Here is a 26,835-nt window from a genome sequence, read left to right on the forward strand (position 1 = left end):
TGAGATAAAACTTGATACTTTGATAAACTTTATTTTTACTTGTAATTATTTTTCTACTGGATCATTTCTTGGGTGAATTTATACTAATTTCAACATGACATGTAAGTACATAATAATGTTTTCACCTGAAATGCGTTTGTTTAAAATATCACCAATTTAAACAAGCGTCCAGAAAGTATTTGACTGGGGTGAATATGATTATAAACTTCCATGATTATCTCCCTTTAATAGACTTCTTAAAAAAAATTCCAGTAATTAAAAAATGTCTGACTTACATGCTAGAGTAGTAATGAGATATTAAAACTATAAAGTCTAATAAAGCTGCTGTTTTGTTGTCAATCTTGTTGATTTTATTGTTAATTTACCATAACACTCTTTCTTGATTGTCTGTATTTTTAGTTTTGTTTATAATTTTAGTGTTCATATTCATGTTTAGTGTTGGGGCATAATGAAAAGCAGTTTTGAAAGAAAATGGCTGCTGAGTTCAAGTTTTATGTAAAAACCGAAGCTGAAAGAAATCCTTACTCTACATATAAATTCTAAAAGATAATTGTTCGTAAGGAAAGTTTACTTCACTCAAAGAGAGTTTATTTTTGTATAGAACAACAAAATCCATATTTTGAACATTTCCATCTCCAACCATCAATTGACTGCAAATAACGGTTCAATGCGGATGACAAATTACAGATTTCACACCTCTAAGAATTAGTTGTTAACCCATTCTTAGCAATCTATTGAATCATTTTTAAATTATCAGACAGCTTCAATTTGAACTTTTATCATTTCTTCAGTCCCCGTGAAATCATTGTCATAAACATCTTTTAGAAGACTTGTTATATACATTCTAGGAACTCGGCGGCCATTTTCTTTTTTTAAGCCGCTGTGCCAACAAATTACCAATGGCAATTACTGAGGATTAACGATAAACTTCAAAATTTTCTGAGATCTTATTCTAAATAAGAACTCACGATTGTTATTGTTTTATTCTATTTTATTTTAATAACATCAGTTAAATAAAGTACCAAATGACCTTGGGATTTTTCTTTTTTTTTTTTTTTCTTTTTTTTCAAAAAAGTGCTTCGTTTTTTTTATTTAGTGTTTGCAGTCACTTTTTAAAATGCCAATTTTGTATTTTAATTTAAAGAACTTTTTTGCAATTTCCATCTTTCTTTGGCCAAACGTCGGAAATCACACTGAATATTATAAAACGAGCCGAAGCTTGATTTCATTTAGAGTTTTTGTTTTAATCTCTATTTTTAGGCTCAAAATTATCATCGCCACTCAAAAGTCTCTCACCCGACGAAGATCTGGATGCTCTTTTTTCTCGTCTGTCTGCAATTCTGTCGCTTGAATCATAATTTAAACGTTGATGCTGAATTCGTTCCTCCTCTGAACTATAATCATATCTTTGCCTGCCTCTACCACTGTTGTTATTACCATCACTGTCGAATGCAAACCTCTCATCCTCAGGTGAATACCTAGGGCTTGGTCCGTCATTATGTCGTGCGGCCATTTTTCTCCTGTCGTCAAAATGTCTGTCTCGTTTCTCTTCTTCAGAACCACTGTCCAAGTAGTGCGGGTCGCGTCTTCGACGGAAGCCAGTACTACCGTCTGATGCTTCTTCATCACTACGCCCAATGTCATGTCTATTTTCAGCTCTGTTATTTTCGTCGCTGCCGCTATCTCGCAAACGTTGCCGTTCCTGCCTGCTATAGCGTTCATCTTCGCTGATGTAATTGTTCTTGTCATAATCACTATCCTCTCGACTACGGCTTCGGTTATTATGTCGTTGATACTGGCGGCGGCGTTGTGCCTCAGATTCTGAATCTTCCTGCTCCTCATCTCCACTTCGATACCTTGATCCGCGATCGGAACCAGATCCTGAACAGGACTCGGCACCTGAACGCCGCTGTCGTTGGTGTCTTTTTTCGTTTTCCTCATCCTCATCTGGTGATATGTATTCCAGGTCGCCCATTACGTCTTCGTCGTCCAAGATTCTCGCTTTTCCTCTGATGTTTTCATCCTCCACGTCTTCGCCTTCTTGACCAGCGCCATATTCTGCATTCACCTCCGCTTCCTCCTCTTCCTCTTCCTCCTCTTCTTCTTCACTGTCACATGTCGGTGACGTCACGGCTGCCACATCTTCGAGCATGACTTTGATTGTTGAGAAGTCAGTTGGCTCAACAAGATCCAGGGGACGTTCTCCATTGTCCGTCATGATATGCCGATCAGCACCTTTCGTCAAGAGAAACCTGCAATTACAATAAAAAGAAACGTATTCAATACAATTACAAGATTCGACAAAGTGGGGGAAAAATAATGCAATAATAATGATTAGATCAGTTCAAGGATAAAACAAAGCAAAATTAAAAAGTATCCATACTTGCGCAGTTTATTTCTTCAAAAATATTTGTTCATGATGTTTAGTTTGGCTGTTTTACGGCACATCAACCTTTTATGGCTTATTTAAAACCAAATCGGTAATTTTGAAAAAAAAAGTTTTCATGCTTCAAGTTGTTTATATCTTTAGATATTTATTCATGGTGTTTGGTTTGTTTGTTTTGTTTTATGACATATCAACCCTTTTCAGGATATTTAATGCAAAATCCAGTAATTCGTGAAAAAAGTTTTATATTTCAAGTTCTTTATATTAGGTTGTCCATAAAGTTCCAACCTTTTTTTTTGTAGGCACACAAAAAAGGATAGAAATAAGATTTCTTTTTTCTTAGTAATATTTATCCAATGGAAATGGTTATGAACTGTACCTTTTTGAAACTTCCAATTCTTGCGCAAGTGCTTTAGTTGTGATTAGTAATGGGATGATTCTAATATTTTTTCACGATTCCGGTACAATTACCGATTCTGATTCTTTATAAATCTCTTAATAATTTAACTATAAAGTTGCTATTTTTTCCTGATTACCATAAAAACACGTTAAATATGCAGACCTTTTCTCAAACATAAAAATACACTTGTGTGGTGAGGGTGATTTATAGGTTTTAGTTCTACAGTTAATTTAAAATCAATAAATGTTTATGGTTTTATCATCACTGCCAGCAGTGGAAGATTTTGCTTATAACAAAATCAAATAAACAAGACAATTCAAAAAAGAATCGTTCAAGACTGATGTTTCGCATTTTGAATTTTGCAAATCACATCTGAACTGTTGATGCTCCTTATAGCATTGTTACCATACACTTCACAAATCTCTTTGAAAGTTTTAGCAGCAGTTTCACTTATTTATTTATTTATTTTTTTGAAGAAGAAACAAAAGCATAACTACCCGAACATGAAATTGTTGCAATCCATTTTTTTTTTATAAAGGAGTCACCACTTATCAAGGCCCAGAGGCTACTCGAGGATAAGGGTTAATAAGCATACAGTGACCAATGGGACAATGTCGTAATAATTGTAATTAGTGGAAAGTTGGTAAATTGGATTACTTAAGGGGAACGGCTCATCAAGAACTTGTTTATGTTGAACTTGATGACGACCATATTATAGTCAGCTGGAAAGCAGGCAAAAGGAAGAGAGTTCTACAGGTGTGCAGTTCTAAGAAAGAAACTTTGTTCATGGAATCTACGATTAGGTTTAGGCACAGATAAAGAGTGGGGGAAATTATTGATAGTGTTTTCAGCTAGACGAGTGTTTCTCCTGCGAATTTGTAATTGGGGGATTCAAATGTGATTAAGTTCTAGGGGGGACCATAGATTGGAATTCAGACGAGCAGTTGCCATGAAAATAACGATAAAGCAGAGACAGGCTCGCAACGTCTCTTCTGTGAGAAAGAGGTTGCAGGGAAGAGAAAAAGGATTCCCCCACTAAGCTACGAAGTCTGTTTTGAACTCTGTCTTGTAATAAGAGGCATATGGAATTAAATAAATTCTAAAAAAATTTGTCAGCCATGAAAGAAAAAAACACGAGTAACACATGCTAAGTTTCATCTGTGATTTAAGTAAAGAGTTTAGAGGTTTGCAATTCTGAATTTTGAAATGAGTTGTGAATGTTTGTATTATTTTGATTAATGTACAATTATTCTCATCTTGGGTGTTAGTAGCACAACGTTTCGGTTGCTGCACCCTACGACCTTCTTTAGGTGTTGAATACATGTTTCCTTTTCTCTACTGAGGAAAAGAAGGGGTTAGCTGCATTGCAAGAATTCAAACTGTGGGTTTGAGGGTGAGTCCGTAGATCATAAAGAAAGTTCAATCTTCAGGGGTCACTAAGATATTTTTTTAGGGTTTTCCTATGACTTAATTTTTTGAGATATCTACACTAATTGTTAATATTAATGAAAAAAAAATGTTTTAAACAGAGGATCGATACGCATGTGTATTTTCATTGTTGAAAAAAAAAAAACACAATGCATGGGAGACAATTTCAATGGAAGAAGGTTTTTTTTGTAAAGTTACCTCCCTTGAGCTGGACATATGTTTTGTTATTTCTTTTTCTCCTGCGAATTTGTAATTAGGGGGATTCAAATGTGATTAAGTTCTGTGATGGGACGGCCAATGATATTGTTATTTTTTACTATATGTGCCATCTCTTTAAGTTTTCTGATCCGTCATCTTTCTTGTGTATCCAGTATTTTGACATCATCCCACATTGGGGAATGGTTACTCCCTCGCCCACACATGTTCAACTGGGGCTGATTTTTGATTTCTCGGTGTGTGACAGCTTTTCAGTGTTCTTCTAGTCTTACTTTATAGGTTTGTTGAGAATCTTCAGAAACCTGTTCTTTTGAAACGCTAAGATTTTTTGGACAACCAAATATATGTGAATATTTATTCATGATGCTAGATTTGATGGTTTTGTTTTACAGCATATCAACCCTTTATCTAGTTCTTTTACAAAAAAAATGTTGTTTTCGGATTTTTTATATCTTCAAATATTCATTCACAATGTTTGATTTAATTGTTTTGTAGAGGAAAATTGTTTTTGTTTTTGACTTTGCAGAACATGATTGAGTTTTAAAAGAACAATAGCATCAATGTTTGATGCACTTTGGCTTAGGAAGCCAGTATCTTCAGACAGCCTGATGACGTCACACGAAGGCAAAAATATTTCCGTGTTCTCTAAAATGGTTCAACTCTAAAGTTAGAGAGAGAGGGAGGGAGAGAGAGAGAGAGAGAGAGAGAGTTATTTTATAAGCACATGGCTTTATTATTGTTCCGTTAGATCATCTTTGCAACACATCTTTTTGATATAAGCTCTTTCAATTATACGTTTTACGCCACTTTTGACTAATTATTATCACATTTTTCCTCATAAATCTTAAGTTATTTGCAAGCATAGTTGACTTTGTAAAGTCTTTGTGATTTTTGTCTAGAACATATCCTATTTACATCAGGCCAAATCTGTTAGAACAAATATATATTTAGTGGTATATGTACCCACCATGATTTAACATGGGGTCGTTTGCTTGCCTTCTACTGAGTTTGCAATTACCAGTGACCAACATAAGTTCTTTTGCCAGCTTCAGTACTGAGTTAGCTGCATTTCAAATTTGTGAGTGTTAGTTACCGAGGCGCCACCTGCCTTAGCTGTTGGTATGCAGAAGAGCTCCTCTAGCTTTTCACTTGGCAAGTGCTGCATTTAATTCAGAGATGAGCAAGCAAGGTTGGTGTATGAGTCAGTTTAGTTATGAGCCACTCGACCACGTTGATATGGTATAGGTCATTGTTGAGATGACTTTTCCTAGTTAACTGAAGTATAGTGTTTGTCTTGTACAGTTCTATGAGGTCCAGCCTCCCAGGCTTTACTTTCTCCCTTTGAGAAGGGGTTAGTTTATTGGTTCATCGCCTGAGGCGCTCCTACCGGGAATACAGATGGGGTTGCCCAGGCATTTTTTCAAGCCAGAGTGCTCATCTGCTAGGGCGCTGGCTCTTCAAATTCCACTTTCTAACCCTTGTGTCATCCTGCCATGGGAATGAGATAAATATCGAGAAAAGAGAAGGCAAATCTTTCACGATTCCACATACCGTTTTGAAAGATATTAATATAACTCAATTATTTCGCCACCTTTCCAATCAGAAAGAGTGGATAGCAAAGTTGATTAACGTCAGGAATTCTCCATTCCAGAACAATTGAATTTCTCTGTGATTTTGATGGAGAAGTACCTCGTGGATTTAGAGTTCAATTCGAAATTCCATATAAATTCTGAAATTGAACAAAGATTTCCAAGTTTGAGAATATACATCTTAAGAATACCTGCGATAACATTAGTTGAAATGTTGTGAAAACAATAACCAAGACGAGAGAATAGTAATCTAAATTATCTAAATTATCAATCCTCATCTAAAAAATTTGGAAATACAAGCCATTTTTTTTTCAAACTGCTAGACAAACTAGAAATCTGAGTATAAATCCAAATGATTGAAGTCGTTTATTTGGAATTAAAAAAAATGGATGCTATTCCAGAGAATTTGTCTCATTATTGTCCAGAAAAGAACATCTTTCTACAATAATAATGGGGGAAAACCAATAAAAAATAATAATAAAGAAAAGAAATAATTGATTTTAAAAAAGTTCCTTTTTTTCAAAGTCAAACACCACTTTTCATAAAACTACTAGAAGATTACACGTCCCGAAACGGGTAACACCCCCCCTCACCCTGAGCAGAATAGTCTTACACCATTTTAAGGTCACCTTATAAAGAGTAAGATTAAAATATAATACTACTGAACTTTATGTAATTTGGATCAAATATCATTTCAAGATTTTGATTTTAGAAAATGTCTCGAATTTAAAGCATAAGCTAAAGGGATCTTGAGAAAAAATTAAAATTCAGGAAATCTTAATTGGTGTCTAATGACTATGAATGAAATTCAATGTAAGTCTGAAATATTTGAATTTTCAAACGAGAGATCACGCCTATGTTATGACCTCCAAAACTTTTTAAGATATCTCAAAGGAAGTAAAATCTGAGGAATATTTATTAATTAATATCTATTGTTAAAATTTCACATGGATCGAAGGTATATGAACCATCACAAACTGTTTCCATCCCCGTTTTAGTTCGTTTTGCATAAAACAAAATTAAAATAAATATAGCTTACATTATTCACTCTCATACTCAGCAACTGTGTTCCAAAATTTATAATCTAAATATTAATTTACTTGTCCGTACGTCCAGTGTCACAAAAAAAAAAACATCATCATCGCAAACATTAATTAATGAAAAACGAATTACCTCCCTTGTATAGTCAATCTTTATCTGTTAAAAATTATTAAAACCATTTCCTCTCCAAAAATTTTCAAAAAAATCATAACTGTCTGTTTACGGTTTTCAAATTGGCTATTTTATTTTATGATTAACAAAAAAAGTCATATTGAAAGGAGACTAATTTTTTTTATAGTTTCTTTTTTCCAGATTAAAAAAAAATATGCAAGTGAATTGATATCTGTTCCTTTATGATTTATATTAAAAATTATTCAGAAAAACAAAACGAAAAGCAAAAAAAAACCCAATGTGTTATGTGTTGAATTTTCATTGAAAAAAAATCTAAATTTTTTACAATTCTTTTTAGCTTAAAAAGGTTAAAAAAGCATTTGCTAAAAATTGTTTTAAATTCGTCCTTATTTGTTTTATTTTATTTATTTTTTTTCATTTTATTTATAATGTGTTTTAAAATTTTTTCAAGTACCGTGGAATTTCCACGGGTTCTGCTAGTGATTCATTAATTAGTTTAGGAGTGAATCCTACACATAGAAATATATAAGCATATGCACATGCTTAGCTTTATGTAAATAAAGATTAAAAAGTTATAAAATGATATTTTCGGATTGACATTTTTTTTTCTAGTTCACATTTGCACTCAAAAATTGGAGAGGAAAGAAAAAGAAAAAGAAAAGAATGTTCATTCATGTCTGCTAATTTCTGTTGTTGACGTGGTTCAGATATTTTTCATTTTTGCTTTCCTCTCAGCAAACGAAGTTACGACTTAAACATATTACTCAGACAATGGCGATTCTTTCTTTCTTGGACGCCTTTTATAGTAAAATGGCAAGTAAAAGCACAAACCAAACAAACACACACACAAAAAAACACATACACACACACAAAAAAAAAACACACACAAAAAAAAACGCAAAAAAAAACTCGGTCTTATAATAAAAGATAAAATAAAGTTGTGTTATTTGGCGTTTAATATTGTACGGATTTTATACAAGAAAAATGTAATTTAAAAAAAAGTAAAGATGGCTGACATTCAGAGAGTTCTATTTTCCACTTGTTTAAACACTAAGAATTTTTCCCGCCAACGGGAAGACTAATTCGGCATAAAATTTCCACTTTTGGTCAGGTTCAAATAGAATCCATTCAAAAAGAATGGCGACTGTATTTATCGTCCAGTCAAATATTTCTAGAATTTTTCATTTCCCTCAGAAACAAAAACAACGCTGAAATCTATTATAATAATTGAGCATTTTTATGTTTGCCTGTTCGTCACTTATAAACTTCAGAATTACTTGGGAGACTTGAACAAAATTTGGTATAAAACCTCATTGTGATGATATGTGTTTTATGAGAGTATTACTACAATACATAACTAGTATTGAGACCCGACTTTGCCCGGTATTGAATGATGCCCAAAGAATGTTTCACACTCTCATATTTTTATTGTCATCAAAATCGGTGAAATCGACCAATTTTCAATCAAGTCGATTGTCTGCTCTAGTCGGAGACCCATCGCGGTGCACTGAGAGGAAGCTTTACATGCCTCCCCGTAGTGACTTAGTCCAAAGTACATTGCACTGTAGAAAGCCTACATTTGGTTTTATAACATTATTTTTTTTTTATATATATCATTATATATATAAAAAATAATTTTATAAAATATTGGCTTTATTTAAAATTTAAAGTGCAAAAGTCAGGTATTATGCTTCAATGGTGCTCTGAGCAGAAACATTCATTTCGAAGGCGCCCCTGTCATATCTAAGAACCTACTGTTGATTTTATATGTCTGACCTTACTGCTTGTGCGGTGACAATGGCTTGAATTTAAGTTTAAAATGAAAACGTCAACTATCATGGTTTAATTGTGCACTAAACAGAAACATTCATTTTGAACGTACACCTGTCATAATAAAGAACCTACTGTTGATATATAGATATCGAGCCTTTCTGCTTGTGTGGTAATAAAACTACTGTGGCGATTACCGTGTATTAAATATCATAACCAAAATGCGATAGATACCCCATACCCAACATAAATTCGTTTACCATGAAAATCGCAAATAAGCAACGGTTTTCTAAAATAGATTTGATTTCAGCATACCACCAAATCAAAATGCACCCAGATGATATTCCGAAAACAGACATTGTTTCTCCAACGAACCTTTTTCATTACGAATTTATGCCTTTTGGATAAAAAAACAAAAATCAGCAGCGACATTGGACAAAAGTTTTAGTGATATGGACTGTTTTTATATACATAGATGATATTTTAATTTTCAGCAAGGACGAACATTCTCACAAGAAAGATACAGACACAGATTTTCGAATCTTACAAGAAAACAACTTAAAAATATCAATATCCAAATTTATTTTTGGTGTAACGTCACTAGATTTCTTGGGCTTTAGGATTAATTCAAAGGGAATCACGCCAACTACTATTAAAGTAAAAGAAATAGAATCCTCATTTCCTAAAGATTCCAAAAGCCTACGCAGATTTCTTGGTATGGTAAAATTCTACAGAAAATTAATACCGAAATTTGCGTAGTTAGTTTTACCCTTATCTGAGAGAATGACGTTAACACCGAAAGAATCGATACTTTGAATAATGTGGAAACACAATCCTTCTCTAATATTATAAAAGTACTTGGTGAACTAACGGAATTATCCCATCCTCGACCAGGTTGTATACAATATCAGCTGGTCACAGACAGTCGCAAATATGCAGTAGGTGTTGCCTTGCATCAGATTGTAAATGAAAATCCAATACCAATAGGATACTTTTCAAAGAAACTAACTGCAACACAGACTAAATATTTCATTTTTGATCGTGAGTTGTTGGCGGCATATTTGCTGTATTGCACTTTCGCCGCCTTATAGAAGGTCATTAAGTATTACTGCTGACGGACCATAAACGAATATGCGGTGCATTACACAACCTAAAACCTATCAAGCCAGACAGACATCAAAGACAACTAGCAATTATTACGGAATTAATTTCAGACATAACCCATGTGAAAGGTAACCAAAATGTGGTTGCAGATTATCTGTATCGTCCAACACTTGCTGTACAGATAGATATGTACGATCTACCAGCACTGGCAGATGCACAAAAATCAGACCCCGAAATACAGTCCTTTCCAGAATTAGAAGAAATTCGCATTATCCGGAAAAGATCAATATGTGTTGTGCGATACACCAACGTCATACCCAAAACCTTTTGCGCCACGCACACTGCGCAAATCTATCTTTGACAGTTTACATTCCGTATCACACCCTGGAATAAAAGCATTCATCCGAATGATGAAGGCTAGGTTTTACTGGCCATCAAGGAATTATGCTAATCATGTACATCTTGCCAACAAGCAAAAATATACAAACATACTAAATCACCTGTACAAACATTGGAAATACCATCATCAAGATTTCTTACCGTACACATCGATATAGTTGGACCACTACCACCTGCAAAATGCTCGAACAATCTTTACATCAGTCCATATCGATATATTTTAACGTGCATAGATCGAGACAGTCTCTGGAGAGAGGAACAATCGATACCAAACATTACAGCACAAACCGTAGTAAGCCAGCTATCTTACAGCTTCTGCTGATATATTTTTCCACGCGCTCATACGCGTAGTTACATTATCATACCCATAAATTGTTGTAGTTTCAGAAAATATATAGTTTGCCAAAGTTCTACAAAAGATCGTCAAAAATCACCTTAGATTTAGGAATAATTTTTGTGGGCTTGCTACCTTCAAGGTCAAATTTCTTAGCAACTGTTATGAGGGATAATATTTGTTAACATTTGGACTCGCCTGGTGAACAAAGACATAAAAATACCGATTACACCTAGTAGTAGTAGTAGTAGTAGTAGTAGTAATAGTAGTAGTAACAGTAGTAGTAGTAGTAGTAGTAATAGTAGTAGTAACAGTGGTAGTAGAAGCAGCAGTAGCAAGTTGCTGATAACAATCGTTTTACATCCGAATTAAGAAATCCCCATTCCTTTTCCTATTTCTTATTTCTCATCACAATTTCCTGCACAAAAGATAAACTTTATTGTTAACCATTCCATATTCCAATGTTAAATTTGATAAACAAACGAAAAGTGAATATTTCTGTTCAAGATTCGGACTCGTCTGATAAACAAATGCATAAAAAATACTGACTACACAGAATATTACCCTTCCTGAGAACAGTTACTTGTTTTATGGTTAAACCAAAAACTCTACATTCTTTTTTTTTTTTTTCTCATTATGTTTTTCTATACAAACAATAATAAATCTTATTGTTAACCATTTCAGATATTTTGTTATCTTTGAAAAACTCGTTGACAACATCATGACAATGACAAAAGTCATCTGAAGAAGATTGAAGAGTTCCATAAGCAAAAAGATCGGTTTTCTCAATTCATTCAATAATGGATTGAGTGCATCTATTATTTCAGCCATAGCTGGAGGGACATATAAATGCATACCTTTCAAAGGGGTGTTAGTGTGTAACAGAATTCATGAATCTTTGCCTTAAAAAAAATACTGACTACACCTAGAAGTAATAATCATAACAATAATAGTAGTAGTAGTAGTAGCTTGTGACAACGATCGTTTTACATCTAAATTAAGAACTCTCCATGAGAACATTTCTTTACAATATTATTTTATGGGTTTGTATTACTGTACACATAGATTCGAAAAAGTTGTCAAAAAAACAAATATATAACAAATAAATGTTATCAAAGGCAAGATAAGTTACTTTTCTACCAAACTGGATACATTTTTTTTTGTTTTTATTCAATGTAACATGTTTATTCAGCTCGAAAAACATGCAGTGTTTACCGATGTATTGGAAAATTCAAAATGGCGCCCGACACTCTTTTTAACACGGTAAGTTCAGGAAAAGATGTTATAAATAATAAACTAGACAAAATACTGTTAGAAATTCGCTCATTATATGTTACCGTGACATAAGTTGACATATATTCGGTGTTTTTTTTTAAAATAGTATTTTATCTAGTTTATTATTTATAACACCTTTTCCCAAACTTACCGTGTTAAAAAGTGTCGGGCACCATTTTGAATTTTCCAATACATCGGTAAACACTGCATGTTTTTCGAGCTGAATAAACATGTTACGTTGAATAAAAAAAAAATATATCCAGTTTGGTAGAAAAGTAACTTATCTTGCCTTTGATAACATTTATTTGTTATATATTTGTTTTTTGACAACTTTTTCGAATCTATGTGTACAGTAATACAAACCCTATTTTATTATTGTTATTATTGGAATCCTTTGAGATGAGAAATTCGTATTATTTATTTATTTATTTATTTGCAGACTGTTATCCTTATTTTCATACTTGTTGTTTTACGGCGTTTCGGCCAACTATTTGTTAACCACCCGACGAAGGCCGGAGGAATAGTTGGCTGAAATATCATAAAACAACAACTATGAAGATGGGGATAACTGTTCGCAAATAAATAAATAAATAAATTTATTTACAACATTTGAACTCGCCCAATGAAAAATTAACGGATGAGTACCGAGAAACAATCAGCAAACGAATGAACGAAGAGAAAAACAGTTTCAAAAAGAAACGAAAAGAAAAACGAGCAAATAAAAAAATGAGGATAAAAGACTAAGAGCATATGCCGTTGTCATTACTGGTTCATTATTGACAGATCTATCCCCTTGTTTGACTATTGTTTTGGATATCATGGCTACCCTCTTTATATCGTGGATGACCGATTCCAAACTAGTTTTATTTTCGAGTGGAAAAGAATTGACAATTCCAAACTGTAATCATTTCGGGGTTATTCGAAAGTCACATGTGATACGTTATACGACACACACACACACTACTGTGCGGACGTAGTACGGAGCACCAAAAGTGACCTGCTTTTTTCCCCCTCATTGCACTTTCTTTTCTCTGCACAAAAAGTTTCGGTCGCCATACCCTTCATGCATCTCCTGTTGTACAGAACTTTTCTTTAAAAGCATTTATTTACGAAAATCTGATCTTTATACTTACTGATAGTGCAAATAACGTATAATTTTTCTCCGTCTCTCGTAAAGGTTAGCCCAATTTAAAACTATTAAACCACTACTGACTTTGGGAATATAGGCGTATAATATTAATCTTCGTTCCATCAGCCGTGATCGGGTAAACATCTTAAGTAATTAACACTTGTATATTTAGTATCGCCCACACTGAGGATTGCACCTTCATCCTCCAGAAGAGCATACCTATCCGTAACGTATCGTTATTTTCATGACAAGTGTTCGTCTGAGCTCCAATCTATGCCCCTCTCCCCTGCCAAGCTTTCACAAAAACACTGGACCATCAACAATTTTCCCTACTCTCTATCTGTGCCAAAATCTAAACACAGATTCCATGGACAAAGCTTCTTTCTTAGAACTGCCCAGACGTGGAACATTGTTCCAGTGATCTGCTTCTCGGTTGATTACAACATAGTAGCCTTCAAATCCAATGTAAACAAGTTCTTGTTGAGCCGTCCTCTCAAATAATCCAAATTCTACATAATCTACACAATTGCCAATTACTACAGTACCACCTTACATTCGTTAAGTACATATATGTTATGTCACTGGTCCTTTAAAGCGAATTCGTTGCTATTCTACAATTCAACGAGAACATCGGCACATGAATGCTGCGGTGGTGACCACACACACACACACACACACACACACACACACACACACATACACGGGGGGTCAACTCTACTACGATTATGACAACCGCCTTTAACTACAACGTGCAAGAAAAAGTCACTCTTGGCTGCGGAATGGAAGGACCACAAAGAGCAATATCACTACCAATTATCTTACTTAGCCAATAACCCTATCATCGCGTATTTTTCATGCGCATTACAACTAATGCTACTTGACGCTCTTCCACAGAAGAGGATCAAAACCTTGACATATGGTTTCAATATTCTAATCGGGTAACCAATGGCTTATCTTTAAGATAAATACTTAAGATAAGTAGAAAAAGAAAGTGAGACGTCGCAACCGATTGAACCAACAATGTGTCAAAAAAAAAAATATCGGCTGTTCACGTGACGAGTAGCAGTTCCAGATAATTTTATTTAGCCCAAGAATTTATTGACTTTAATGCTACAATTAAACGTGTACAGATCCAAAGGACCCAGTTTTAATTGTTTTTATTACAATTAAAAACAATTTTTTTTTTTACACTGATGTCACCACTTATCAAGGCCCGGAAGCCACTCAGGGATAAGGGTTATTGCAAGTACATTATGTTAGTGTGGAGATTTGATGAAGTGTTTACTTAAGGGGACGGTTCATTAGGAATTTGTTAACGTTAGATTTGAACACATCCAAGTTGTAGTCAGGTGGGAAGCAGGCAGACGGAACAGAGTTCCACAGGCGCGCAGTTCTAAGAAAAAAGCTTTGTTCATGGAATCCACGTTTTGATTTAGGCACAGATAAAGAGTGGGGGAAATTTTTCACAGTGGATTCGGCTAGACGGGCGTTTTTCGTAAAAAATTGGCGAGGGAGGACCAGAGATTGGAGTTTAGACGAGCACCTGGCATGGAAATAACGATAAAACAAGGATAGGCTCGCAACGTTTCTTCTGTGGGAGAGACGTTGCAAGGTAGAGAAAAGGACATCCCCCAATAAGCTACGAAGTCTATTTTGTACTCTGTCAAGGAAGGATAGGCTGTTTTTAGCAGCTCCTGCTCAGATATGGCAGCAGTATTCCATCCTTGGACGTACTTAGCTTTTATATAGATAGAGAATTGTATCAGTAGTGCGATATCTTCTGGAGCGGTAGAAGGATCCCACCATCTTTCCAGCGACCTTGGCAACAGACTTGATGTACGTGTTCCATTTCAGATCAGGAGTAAAGGTCAAACCCAGAAGCTTGTCAAAACATGGGGCCTCTCCCAGACGAGAGCCATCCATCCCAATTGATGCCAGATAGGGATCAGAGCGTTGATGATGTACGGATAGGAGTTTTGTTTTAGATGCATTAAAGGTAACCAGCCACGCCTTCCCCCACTGAACCACGCGCTCGAGATCAGAGGAGAGAGAATCAGAGAGAACATTGTAATTTACAGCCTTTGACGTGTTGCCGTAGATGGTCGTGTCATCGGCATAAATATCAACGAATGATTTAAGTACGTGTTTAGGGAGGTCATTGATGTAGATCAGGAAGAGAGTTGGGCCCAGGACTCCAGCATTAATACTGCAGGCCTCTGATTTTTGTCCATCGACCACTAATCTTATGAGCCTATCGGAGAGAAATGATTTAATGATTGAGAAAACATTTCCAGTTATACCATAGCTGGAAATCTTGTGAAGTAGACCCTTATGCCATACCTTGTCGAAGGCTTTTGATATGTCAAGAGCAATTGCCCTAGAAAGGAAGCCTTTGTCAAGAGATTCACTAATCCTGTGAGATATAACCGTCAGCACATCTGCGGTAGATCTTGCAGAGCGGAAACCATATTGTGTGTCACTAAGAAGGTTGTTTCTGCTGAGGTGGTTTTCCAGTTTATTTGATGTTCAGCCAAAGAAAGTTAAAAAAAAAAAAACAACCTAGACGGGTACATCGACTAGTCTGCTGGAGACCGATCTTAGTTCTGTGTCTGCGACGACAGTTGAGTTTTAAGGTATCTATTTTCCTGATGCGAAAATGTATGCCCATGCGAAAAGGGCAAAAATAAACCTCTCCAAGCGATTATCGGCAGATTATATTACGTTTGCAGTAAGATAGAATATACGCAAATAATTCACGCAATACCGTCTCTTTCTCATATTACAAAATGGATTTTGTATATTTACGTAAAACCAACGTAAAACTTTATGGCTAGAACGTTTGTTTTCTCGTTAAGACGAAACCTATCGAAATATAAAAAAAAATCTTAAAAATTATATATGTTGATACGCTCACTATCTTTCATCACGCTGATAAGTCGTGAAATGACGAAACAGTATGGTATATATATATATATATATATATATATATATATATATGTGTGTGTGTGTGTTTGTGTGTCTGTGTGTGTGTGTAAGACGACCGTCAGATAAGACAAGGTAAAAAATTAGAGCAAATTTTCATAAATTTATCATACATCGGTTGTATAAGACGACTGCTAAATCATGAAACCATGTTAGATTAGCCTAGGCTAGAGATTGTAATACCCGATATCTTATAAAATATTGGTTTTTAAAGATGATTTTAAAACTTTAAGGGTCGTCTCATACGCCGAAATATTTACTACCTAGCTCTACTGGCGTATTGAGCACTATTGAAGTAAATACCAAAAATCGATACATAAAACAATATATCTCCTAATAACATTTTAGTGGATAATATATATATATATATATATATATATATATTATATATATATATATATATATATTATATATATATATGCATATATATATATATATATATATATATATATATATATATATATATATATATATATATATATATATATTATATATATATATAATTAATTTCCTGGGATTGAATAACGATCAACGGATGTTCCACACTTCCAATATTTGTATTGTCATCGAAATCGGCGAAATCGCCCATTTTTCAATATAATCGATTAATTGCCTGCTCTAGTCGATGATCTACCACAACGCATCGAGAGGAAGCTTAACATACCTCCCCGCAGTGATTTAGTCACATATAATTATAATAAACATTGTGGCTACACTTTTTTATTTCAATTCATTAGAACATGTCTAAAATTCAAGATGTAGGTTCAAATTGAGATTTAGAGAGTCCTGCTTCATTGCTATCTAATGATTATGGATTCAATACAATATATATATATATATATATATATATATATATATATATATATATATATATATATATATATATATATATATATATTATGGGTACATAATTTTATAAAACATTTGAATAACACTGGGCGCAGATTCCCAAGTTTTACAGAAAAGATTAAAATGTTTAGAAAGTCCTGTATCGTAGAAGTTATTTCTTGAAATATTTAAAGAAATTGAAACTCTATGGTTGGCATTTAAATCGCGGATACAGATAGCAAACGACGATCCGCTTCCATTGTTCTGAATTTTGTTATGATTCTACTTATTCATCTTCAGACTGCGGATTTCAAGTGAAATATCCTTCTACATTATTTTTAAAACTTTATTTCTCCCATACTTTGAAGTTTTCAAGCAATGTGCTAACCAGCAAAATTATAGCTAGCCTATATGAATATTAGTTTGCTAAGTGTTTTTCTTCTGAGGATAAGTGTCATTCTTTGAAACTCCATGGAATAAACAACTATTTATTTTAGTTGTGTATCCCTTGCTTCGAAAAATAAACGTTGTTAAATTTGCAAAATTATAACTTCCTGTCGTATACATACGCTCTATCTCAAATATTGATTAGTTTCATTAGACAAAGATTTTCCAATAATATTATTAATATTATTAATAATATTATTAATATTAATAATACTAATAATAGTTAGGTGCAAAAATGACGTCGTTTTTTATCAGATATATACGTAAAAAATAACATTATTTTTGCACCAACCTAATATTTGTATATACATTTTAAGTGTTCGAAATGTTTTGATTTTGTAAACTTTAATTACTGAACTATATATATATATATATATATATATATATATATATATATATATATATATATATATATATATATGTATGTGTGTGTGTGTGTGTGCATATGCATATAGATATCTATATATGTATCTATATATGTATAGATATATGTATATTTGTGTGTCTACATGTATATTGTATAAGGAGAGAGAGAGAGAGAGAGAGAGAGAGAGAGAGAGAGAGAGAGAGAGAGAGAGAGAGAGAGATTTACATGTTGGATGATATCATACCAGTAGTTTTACGCCTGATCAGTTATTATCTAATAAGAAAAAAAAAAAAAAAAAAAAAAAAAACACCGGTTCTTTAATATCGGTTCTTTTTAGTTGAATGACTACACACCTTGTTAAGAAAAGTAAGTATTTTACCCAGTCGGCCTTCGCCGTGTTTTGATTGATCTGTGTTAGTCAATAGGCTTTCTTTATGTTAGGATGATGGCTCAAGTACTTGCCTAGCATGCAGTTGACTCGGGGTTCGAATCCTGTGTTCGGATATATCCTACTAATAAGATCAAAGGAGGGCGAAACTCGAGCTTAGAGCTTCCGGTTTGTGACTTTCATGGTTTGTGAGGGCTGCAATGTTGTCTCAGCGTGAAAATAATTATATATCATCTAGCAGTAATATATATATATATATATATATATATATATATATATATATATATATATATGATGATTGCAACGTCTTGTCAGACGAGTGCCACTCCCTCAGACATTTAAAATCCATGAGCCCAAATGCCTAAGGGAGTATCTATACAAAGATGATGTTACAGAGTCTTAGCTTTGTACGACAGCTAAGTCTCTCTCTCGGTTCAAAATGTTGAGATCCAGCAACAAGCAAGAGCAAGATAGCCAGCAACAAATTAAACTGCAGACCAGCTTAATGCGGGTACTGGTCTCCCGCTTTATGGTTTTTTAAATCAGAGATTTGCTTCTCCTAGAAAGGTTGCCTTCACTACGGCTTACGGGAGCCCTCTCCACCTCAATACACACACACACACACACACACACACACACACACACACACACACACACACACACACACACACACACACACACACACACACACGTGTCATTGTGTCAGGTCATGTCATATGCTACTGGTACCATGTAACCCAGTACTACCTGCCTCATGGTCGGGTCACTGGCGACTAAACTGGTTCCCCCACCAGACTTGTTTGGTGAGGAGGGCGGCTAGTCTCCCTGGAGGATTAAAAACAAGACCTTCCAAAGGGCGAATGAACTCTTTTTCTGGGTCAACGGCCAACTAGCACCGTGTGTATATATATATATATATATATATATATATATATATATATATATTACATATCATCTAGAAGTAATAATAGTGATTAATAATTGAGTGATAAGTGTTTCTAAATATATAAGTCAAATGCTTAATTGTTAGAATTTGAGTTTAAAACAACATTATAGTTATAATAACTTGTAGTTATAATAACTTATAATTATAATAACTTATAATTATAATAACTTATAGTTATAATAACTTAGATCTATGTTAAATCAACTATGACAAACTATATATTCTTTAATATATATACTCATTAAATTAACGTTCATAACTTCATTTCGGAAATATTAATTAAATTTTAATTAAAATATTAAATAAATAAATAAATAAATAATAATAAATAGGATGTAATTAAAGTTCATAGGAGAGGGAATTTAGGAATAAAGATAACCAGGCTATAATTATTAGGTCTAAACGTAGTTCATAGGGGAGGGGATTTAAGAATAAGGAAAACTAGGCTTGGATATAACCTATAATTATTAGGTCTAAACAATATTTATAAATCTTATTAACTTGAATTAAAATTAATACTAGTTTTAACTTGGATATACATTTATTTGATTATAATTATAATAACATGTCATCAGATGTGGAAACTCTGAATCATAATTATTAGTGTATTAGGAGACATACAATGATAACAAAAATCACACTTAAATTAGGAATTAGTTTCGCAAAACGTTTATTAAAAATAGAGGTTCGTATGTAAAATGGAGTTAAATTTGTGAAATGTAAATATTAAATCACTACTTTATATATAAATAATTGATGGTGCTGATATTGATATTAATATGATTAAATAGTTAAATAAATAAATAACAAATTAGAGTAAATGAAAATAACTAATTAATTTACAATTCAACATTAGTGGATATAAAGTTAAAACTTAATAACTCATGATATATATATATATATATATATATATATATATATATATATATATATATATATATTAAAAGAGATTATTCGAAGGGTTTAATATATTGAAAATCAATTAACCAATGGTAATGTACATATATCAATAAGAATTTAAGCCATGTGAATTGACTCAAATATTAAGAAACATGATTACTGGCAAAAGCCAAAAATAACAAGAAGGAATAACTTCATATTTGTATTTTCTCAGATATTACAATTGTTTCGAGATAAACCAGACAATTTTAAATTTTATATTATTTAAAAATTTTCGAAGTTTCATCTCATCAGATATGTTTGAAAAAAAAAATACAAAGTTTGTACGTATCTTGACACATTTTCATTCCGTTAAAACTACGTCAGGCAGTGATTACCATCCCTTCGTGAACTTCGGAGTTCGGTTTCCATAATATAGACGTATCCATATCGGCGTTTCTTATTTAGGTGTTTTCTCTAGTTGATGTCCGGTGTAATTCGGAAAACATTTTTATATATTCCATCAAGTGATGCTTCTTACTGTTTTATGAATGTCTAAGCTCTCTAGGTCATAGAACAAGACAGATTGTGCCGTGACCTTAAAAAATCCCTCTTTAAGATACATCCATTCAATCTACACATTTATTGATGGAAATAAATGCTATTTCAAACTCAAGTGTGACAGACCAGCAAAAATGCTATTTCAAACTGAAGTGTGACAAATCTATCGACAGACAGAACTTTGAACAGAAATTCTTGGACGTATCTAAATGAATTAGATTCATGCAATCAGCGCTCAACAGACGGGCGGAGCCTTTCATAGAGACACGTGGACGCATTAAAATATGTATACGTGTCTCAATAACGCAAAGCATTTTCAAACTCAAAACTCCGACGGTGTCATCTCTTTTATCTCTTGGATTGCGAAATATCTGTTAGCCGAAAGTAACCTTGAAATAGTCATAGAGAGAGAGTATTACCTTTCATAAAGTACAAACATGTGCGTACGCGTGCACACACGCACACACACAAACGCACACACACACGCACGTACACACGCACACGTTCGCACACTTCACACGCGCATGCGCAGCTTTAATATGACTTTAGAAAAATCTTTGTTTTCTACTCCCGCCGCCCTACCTTACGATTCAATTATGAGCATTGTTAGTACTTATTCTTACTGGCATACTTCAGTCCTGGAGACTATGGAGTTGCGCCCGATTGTCTAGTTTTCCTTTCGAGTCTTTAAACCTTTTTCCTGTTCTATGTAATTGTTTTTTAACCTAGCATCAGATCTTGTTTCCAGATGTCACATCATTCAACGCAAGGTAATTTTGTTACGCAAAATATAGGGTAGGAAATGGAAGCGATATGCCTGAGAAACGAGCAGGCATGCAACGAACAGAAAGTCGCTCTTCAGTAGTGACATTGTATAATGAGACTCGGAAAAAAGAAAATCTAGACACTTCCGCTTTGGTTCTGTCTGCGAGGCGAGTCAAACGTGTCCCGAAGGGCGTCTACTCCTCTATGCGCAGACGGATTAGAGAAGGCTGATAATGTGCAACTCTTTGAGAAAATATTAAAATTTAAAATCATAATGATGTTGTTAGCACCTATTTCTGACTACTACAAAGAGAGACACACTAACAGCTATGCTCGATGCTGCTATGATCAACATCCAGTCTCATTATGGGGATATATATATCTGCTACCACTACTTTCACATAACAAGCATCGTTGTTTGAATGGAAAAGTTTGAATGACACCTTAAGGGTCAGAGGTTATCCAAGAACAAAAGTCGAGGAAGGCATGTGACTTCATTACGTAGGTTTTCTGTCTTTTGATTGGTTAGATCTCAAACAGAAAAGACGTGTCTGGGCTGCCATCCACAATAAGGAACCGGTACGCGCAATTTAACTAGGTGTAGCAGTAAGAGCTATCCATCCATCAGTCTCTCTCCCTTACGCGTACGAAAGTAACCTGTTTTTCTCATGTCCTGTGATTTTTCTCTTTGTAATAAACTTTTATTAAAAACTAAACATCAACGTTCAAGTGGATTTATTAGAAGACGAACAGAACTTTACGATGACACGAATTTATAAGCGTTTATTGTAGTGATTTGGCCATTAACCTGGATCTGAAATATCAAAAATCAGCTGTACTGACATGCAGAAGTTCAAGTGTAACGTGAACCGACATCTTGCTGCCCAACGCCCAACATAGTACCCCTGTAGCTTATGTCCCTGATAGTAGCCCCCATACATCAAGGTGGCAATGTGTCTTGTTTGGGCTGAAAGTGTAATAATAAAATACATCATCAACATTCTAATCCACATTTGTCATCAATTGAAATGAATGGCTGTCGTCTTCAGGAGGCCTCAAGTTTTGACAAGCTTCTGGGCTTGACCATTACTCCTGATCTTAAATGGAACGTATATCAAATCTGTTGCCAAGGCCGCTGGAAAAATGGTGGGATCTTTCTATCGATCCAGTAGATATCTCACTGCTGATGCTATTCTCTATCTATATAAGAGCCAGGTACGTCCAAGGATGGAATACTGTTGCCACATCTGGGCAGGAGCTGCTAGAAAGGACTTGTCCTGCCTTGATAGAGTTCAAAATAGACTTCGTAGCCTCGTAGGAGATGTCCTTTTCTCCTCCTTACAACCTCTATCTCACAGAAGAGATGTTGCGAGTTTGTCTCTGATGTATCGTTATTTTCATGGAAAGTGTTCAACTGAGCTTCAATCTATGGTCTCCCCTCGCCAAACTTTCACAAGAAACACTCGTCTAGCTGTAAACACAATCAATAATTTCCCCCACTCTTTATCTGTGCCTAAACCTAAACATAGATTCCATGAACAAAGCTTCTTTCTTAGAACTGCACGCCTGTGGAATTGTCTTCCGTTTTCCTGCTTTCCGGCTGACTACAATATGGTTGTGTTCAAGTCTAAGGTAAATAAGTTCTTGATGAGCCGTTCCATATAAGTTATTAAATTTACCAAATTTTCATTACTAATGATTACTATATTGACCAACTTCTACTGTACACTCTTTAACCCTTATACTTGAGTGGCCTCTGGGCCTTGATAATGTGGTGATGCCTTTGTAAAAAAAAAAATCAAAAATAAAAATAAAAATAAAAAAAAGATTTCGGTATCAGAATCAGAATCGGAAAAATGTTAGCCTGATTTCTGATTCCAAATAATCTCTTTAATCTTTAATAATTTCTTCATCTTTAATAATTTCTTCATCTTTAATAATTTTTCATTTTTGTTTCTGTTTATTTAGGACTTAATTTTTCATTGCTGATCCAAATGCTGAAATGGTAAATGTTTATTGATTTTAAACGACCAGCAAAACTAAAATCTATAGATCATAGTGACTCCTAAATACGGTGTACCATAGCGGAGGTTATGTTTTCGGTCAAGTTCATTTGTCTCTGCATATTTAGAAATTTAAAAAGGATCGGAATCGGTAATTATGCCAAGATCGGGAATTTAGAACAGAATCAGTCATTGTATCGGAATTGGGAAAAATTTAGAGTAAAAAAAACAAACAAAAACATTTTTATAAACATCGGTGCCTGAAAAGGTTTATCAGCGGACAAATAAAACCTGGGTCACCGACGACGAAGACGACGCGGACGTAACACGTATCGGTAACTGAAAACTATTAGACGACCCTAGTCGACATGCGCCAGTGAAATATGTTACATGGCTAAAATTCGTCCCCTGTGTTTCGACTTCTTGGAGTCATGATCCACCTATAAAAGTTAAAGGTAATGTTACGTAGACTGTACTGTTGTCAGAATTGCCCTTCTCTTCACGTAGATACTGCATCGGTTCATGTAGCGTTTTTCTTCTCGATAAAATGTTGCTCCTAGAAGCAACCTGGAGTTATGCAGCTAGTCTCGTATTGTCTCTATCAGCTTTTTTTTTACCCTCTTCCCCTGTATTATGTAGTTTCTGATCATTCTTAACACTAAGTTTTCTAAAATATCAGTCTGGTATTTTACTTCTATGGACAAGGTCATGTTTAGATTTTGGCGGAGAGTGATGGTGCGACGATAAAAAACACCGGTTTCTGGCTAGCCTCATAGTCAGTTTAGAAGCAGATTTTTTGTCAGCTAACCCAGTGTCTGTATATATATATATATATATATATATATATATATATATATATATATATATATATATATATATATATATACTGGGTTAGCTGACAAAAAATCTGCTTCTAAACTGACTATGAGGCTAGCTATATATATATATATATATATATATATATACCATATACCATATATATATATATATATATATATATATATATATATATATATATATATATATATATATATATATCCCATAAGTAATTTTACCGTACAAAATGAATGAGATTTTTTTAAATGACTATTTTATTAGTTCTTTTTTATTACACGGTTTAGAGTGTGGAAACTTGTTCTGAGATAATTACACTAATTATATTTGTATATAGGCTGCAACGATAAAATTGTTGCCCTAGAAAAAAAACGAAATGATTCCATTTCCGTTTGATAAAAACGTTTTTTTTCTTTTTTTTTTTTTTGCAGACCATCTACTAATTGGCCAGTTGTGTACACATCCCAAGAGTGATAGAATCCTTCTATCATGTCTGAAAGTGACACAATGTTCAACTAGCGAGATCGGAGATGCGCCATTGTACAACTCACACACACACACACACACACACACACACACACACACACACACACACACACACACACACACACACACACACACATGATGTACAACAGTTAATAATGTGACGATCGTGTTTCGAATAATAATGGAAGTCCTTGCCCGTTTCTAGCAGCAATGATGAGCCATGGTGCAATAAGGTAACTGACATACATTTTCTCCCCAATCTCGTGGGCTGAGCACTCCGATTTCCACTTAGTGTCAATGCTTTCCCCCACCGGTCTTTTGAAAAGCTTATCTTTTAAAATAGCCTGTTTGGAGTCCAGGGAATTGAATAATGATCTCTTTCAGCTTTTATTTTTCTTGAAGTGATTCTACATTTTCTCTCCTTTTTATTTATGTTTTTCATTTATTCATCATGCCTTCTACAAATCCATACCAGCAAATCCACACACCAAGCACCTTACTATTTCCTATAGTAACATTAGAGGTCACATGTCAAACTTTCCTGATGTTCTGTCTTTTTTTTTCGCACAAATATCATCACTTTCCTGCTCTTTCTGAGTCTAATTTAGATTCTTCTATTGCTAGCAATGATTTACACGTTGAAGGCTTTTTTTTTGTCTTTTATCCGTTTAGACTCTTCCACGCATTTGCATGGTCTTGCTATTTTTTTTTTTTTTTTTTGCAAGGATCTCCTTATTGTACGTATCTCCGTTCTTCGATCATTTTAGCCAAGATCTTGTAAAACCATCAACCGACATACAAAAAAACTTTTAACTCCTACACAACCAGCTGACTACAACGGGTGGAAGATCGACACGGGTCCAACGTCTGTCTAAGAGAATCATTGCTGAAAAAGGGTAAACAGTTATTTCTTCGACTTTTCCATGATGTCACTGACAAGATCACGTCTACTTCTGTCTAATTATGCAACACACAGACGATATATATGTCGTGGATTTATATATATATATATATATATATATATATATATATATATATATATATATATATTATGGGTTAAGAAATTCCAACGAAAGAAAAATGTATATTTAAATAAGGAGGTGGTCACCAACAACGTGTATTTTTTAACATTATTTTATTATTCCGTGTTTTGGTTTTTCATTGAAAATTATGTTTAGATCATTGTAATAATGTTTTTAAATCATTGAAATCGTTTTTAACGCATTTCAGACGTTCTGTGAAGCGTCCTCTTCAGAAAGTATTTAAAATGTTTAGAATATATTCAAGATGTGTTAAAACTGTAAAAGAACATTTTCGTAATTCATTTGAAATATTTCCGAGAGATGGAAATATGTGTAAACGATTCTACTTTTCATTCGTATGTTCAATTTTTATTACTGGTTCATTGGGCTGGACTGTGGTCACTTATGTCTTATGTTTCTCTCTATCTCTCTCTCTCTCTCTCTTTCTCTCTGCTTGTGTTTCTATTTATCTTTCTTTGTTTTTTTTCTCATTTTTTTCCTTTTTTACTCTTACTTGAATCGGGTGAGGGGCCCATTGGTACTTGGTCAACCGGGTGCATAGGGTAGGATGTGTGTGTGTGTGTGTGTGTTTTCTTTTACTGGTTTGAAGAATGTATGTTCTGTTTTATAGTATTATAAAGTTATTTGCTTCCCTAGGAAGGTAACTGTGATCCAAGGTCGTTACTAATGTGTGTGTGGTAGGAGGGGGGACCAGCTCCTCTGAAATAAGAGTAGGGGTGTTTTCATTCAATTTTGATATTTATTTTTTGGATTCTTAGATTTTAGTATTGTGAGTTTTCGTTTCAGTCTTAGACTGTTCGGGTATTTTTAATATTATGTTTGTTTAGATAAAGAGGTGTATTTATAAATATACGTGGGGGATTTTTTCCTAATGTTTCTATTTATTTGTCTCCCCATGTGGGTATGGCCAAACCCAGGATCGGTGCTTAGTGTGGGGAAGATCTCGTTCCCCAGAGGAGAGTGGCCACTTGGAGGGGTATAGGTATAGGAGGAGGGATGATAGAAGGGATGATAGTTATCTCAGTCATGAAGGATTTCTCCTCCACTGACTGAAGGGGGAGCAAGGTGTTGGAACAGATATTACACTATGGTTCTAGGTGTTT

The 26,835-nt window shown here is 34.1% G+C and overlaps 1 protein-coding gene across 3 annotated transcripts in view; it reads right to left on the reverse strand.

The window, feature by feature from the left end:
* Positions 1-566: 566 nt before the first annotated feature.
* LOC145248109 (uncharacterized) overlaps positions 567-26,835 on the reverse strand; it is a 439,133-nt gene continuing 412,864 nt past the window's right edge. For all 3 annotated transcript variants that reach the window (XM_080109899.1, XM_080109900.1, XM_080109901.1), the window contains exon 3: positions 567-2,252. In XM_080109899.1, coding sequence (XP_079966025.1) covers positions 1,244-2,252 — 1,009 coding nt within the window. In that variant the 3' untranslated portion in view covers positions 567-1,243. The remainder of the gene's footprint in view (positions 2,253-26,835) is intronic.

Source organism: Euprymna scolopes, chromosome 26 (assembly GCF_053919585.1).
Source record: "Euprymna scolopes isolate OS-2025 chromosome 26, ASM5391958v1, whole genome shotgun sequence".
Classification (NCBI taxonomy): domain Eukaryota; kingdom Metazoa; phylum Mollusca; class Cephalopoda; order Sepiida; family Sepiolidae; genus Euprymna; species Euprymna scolopes.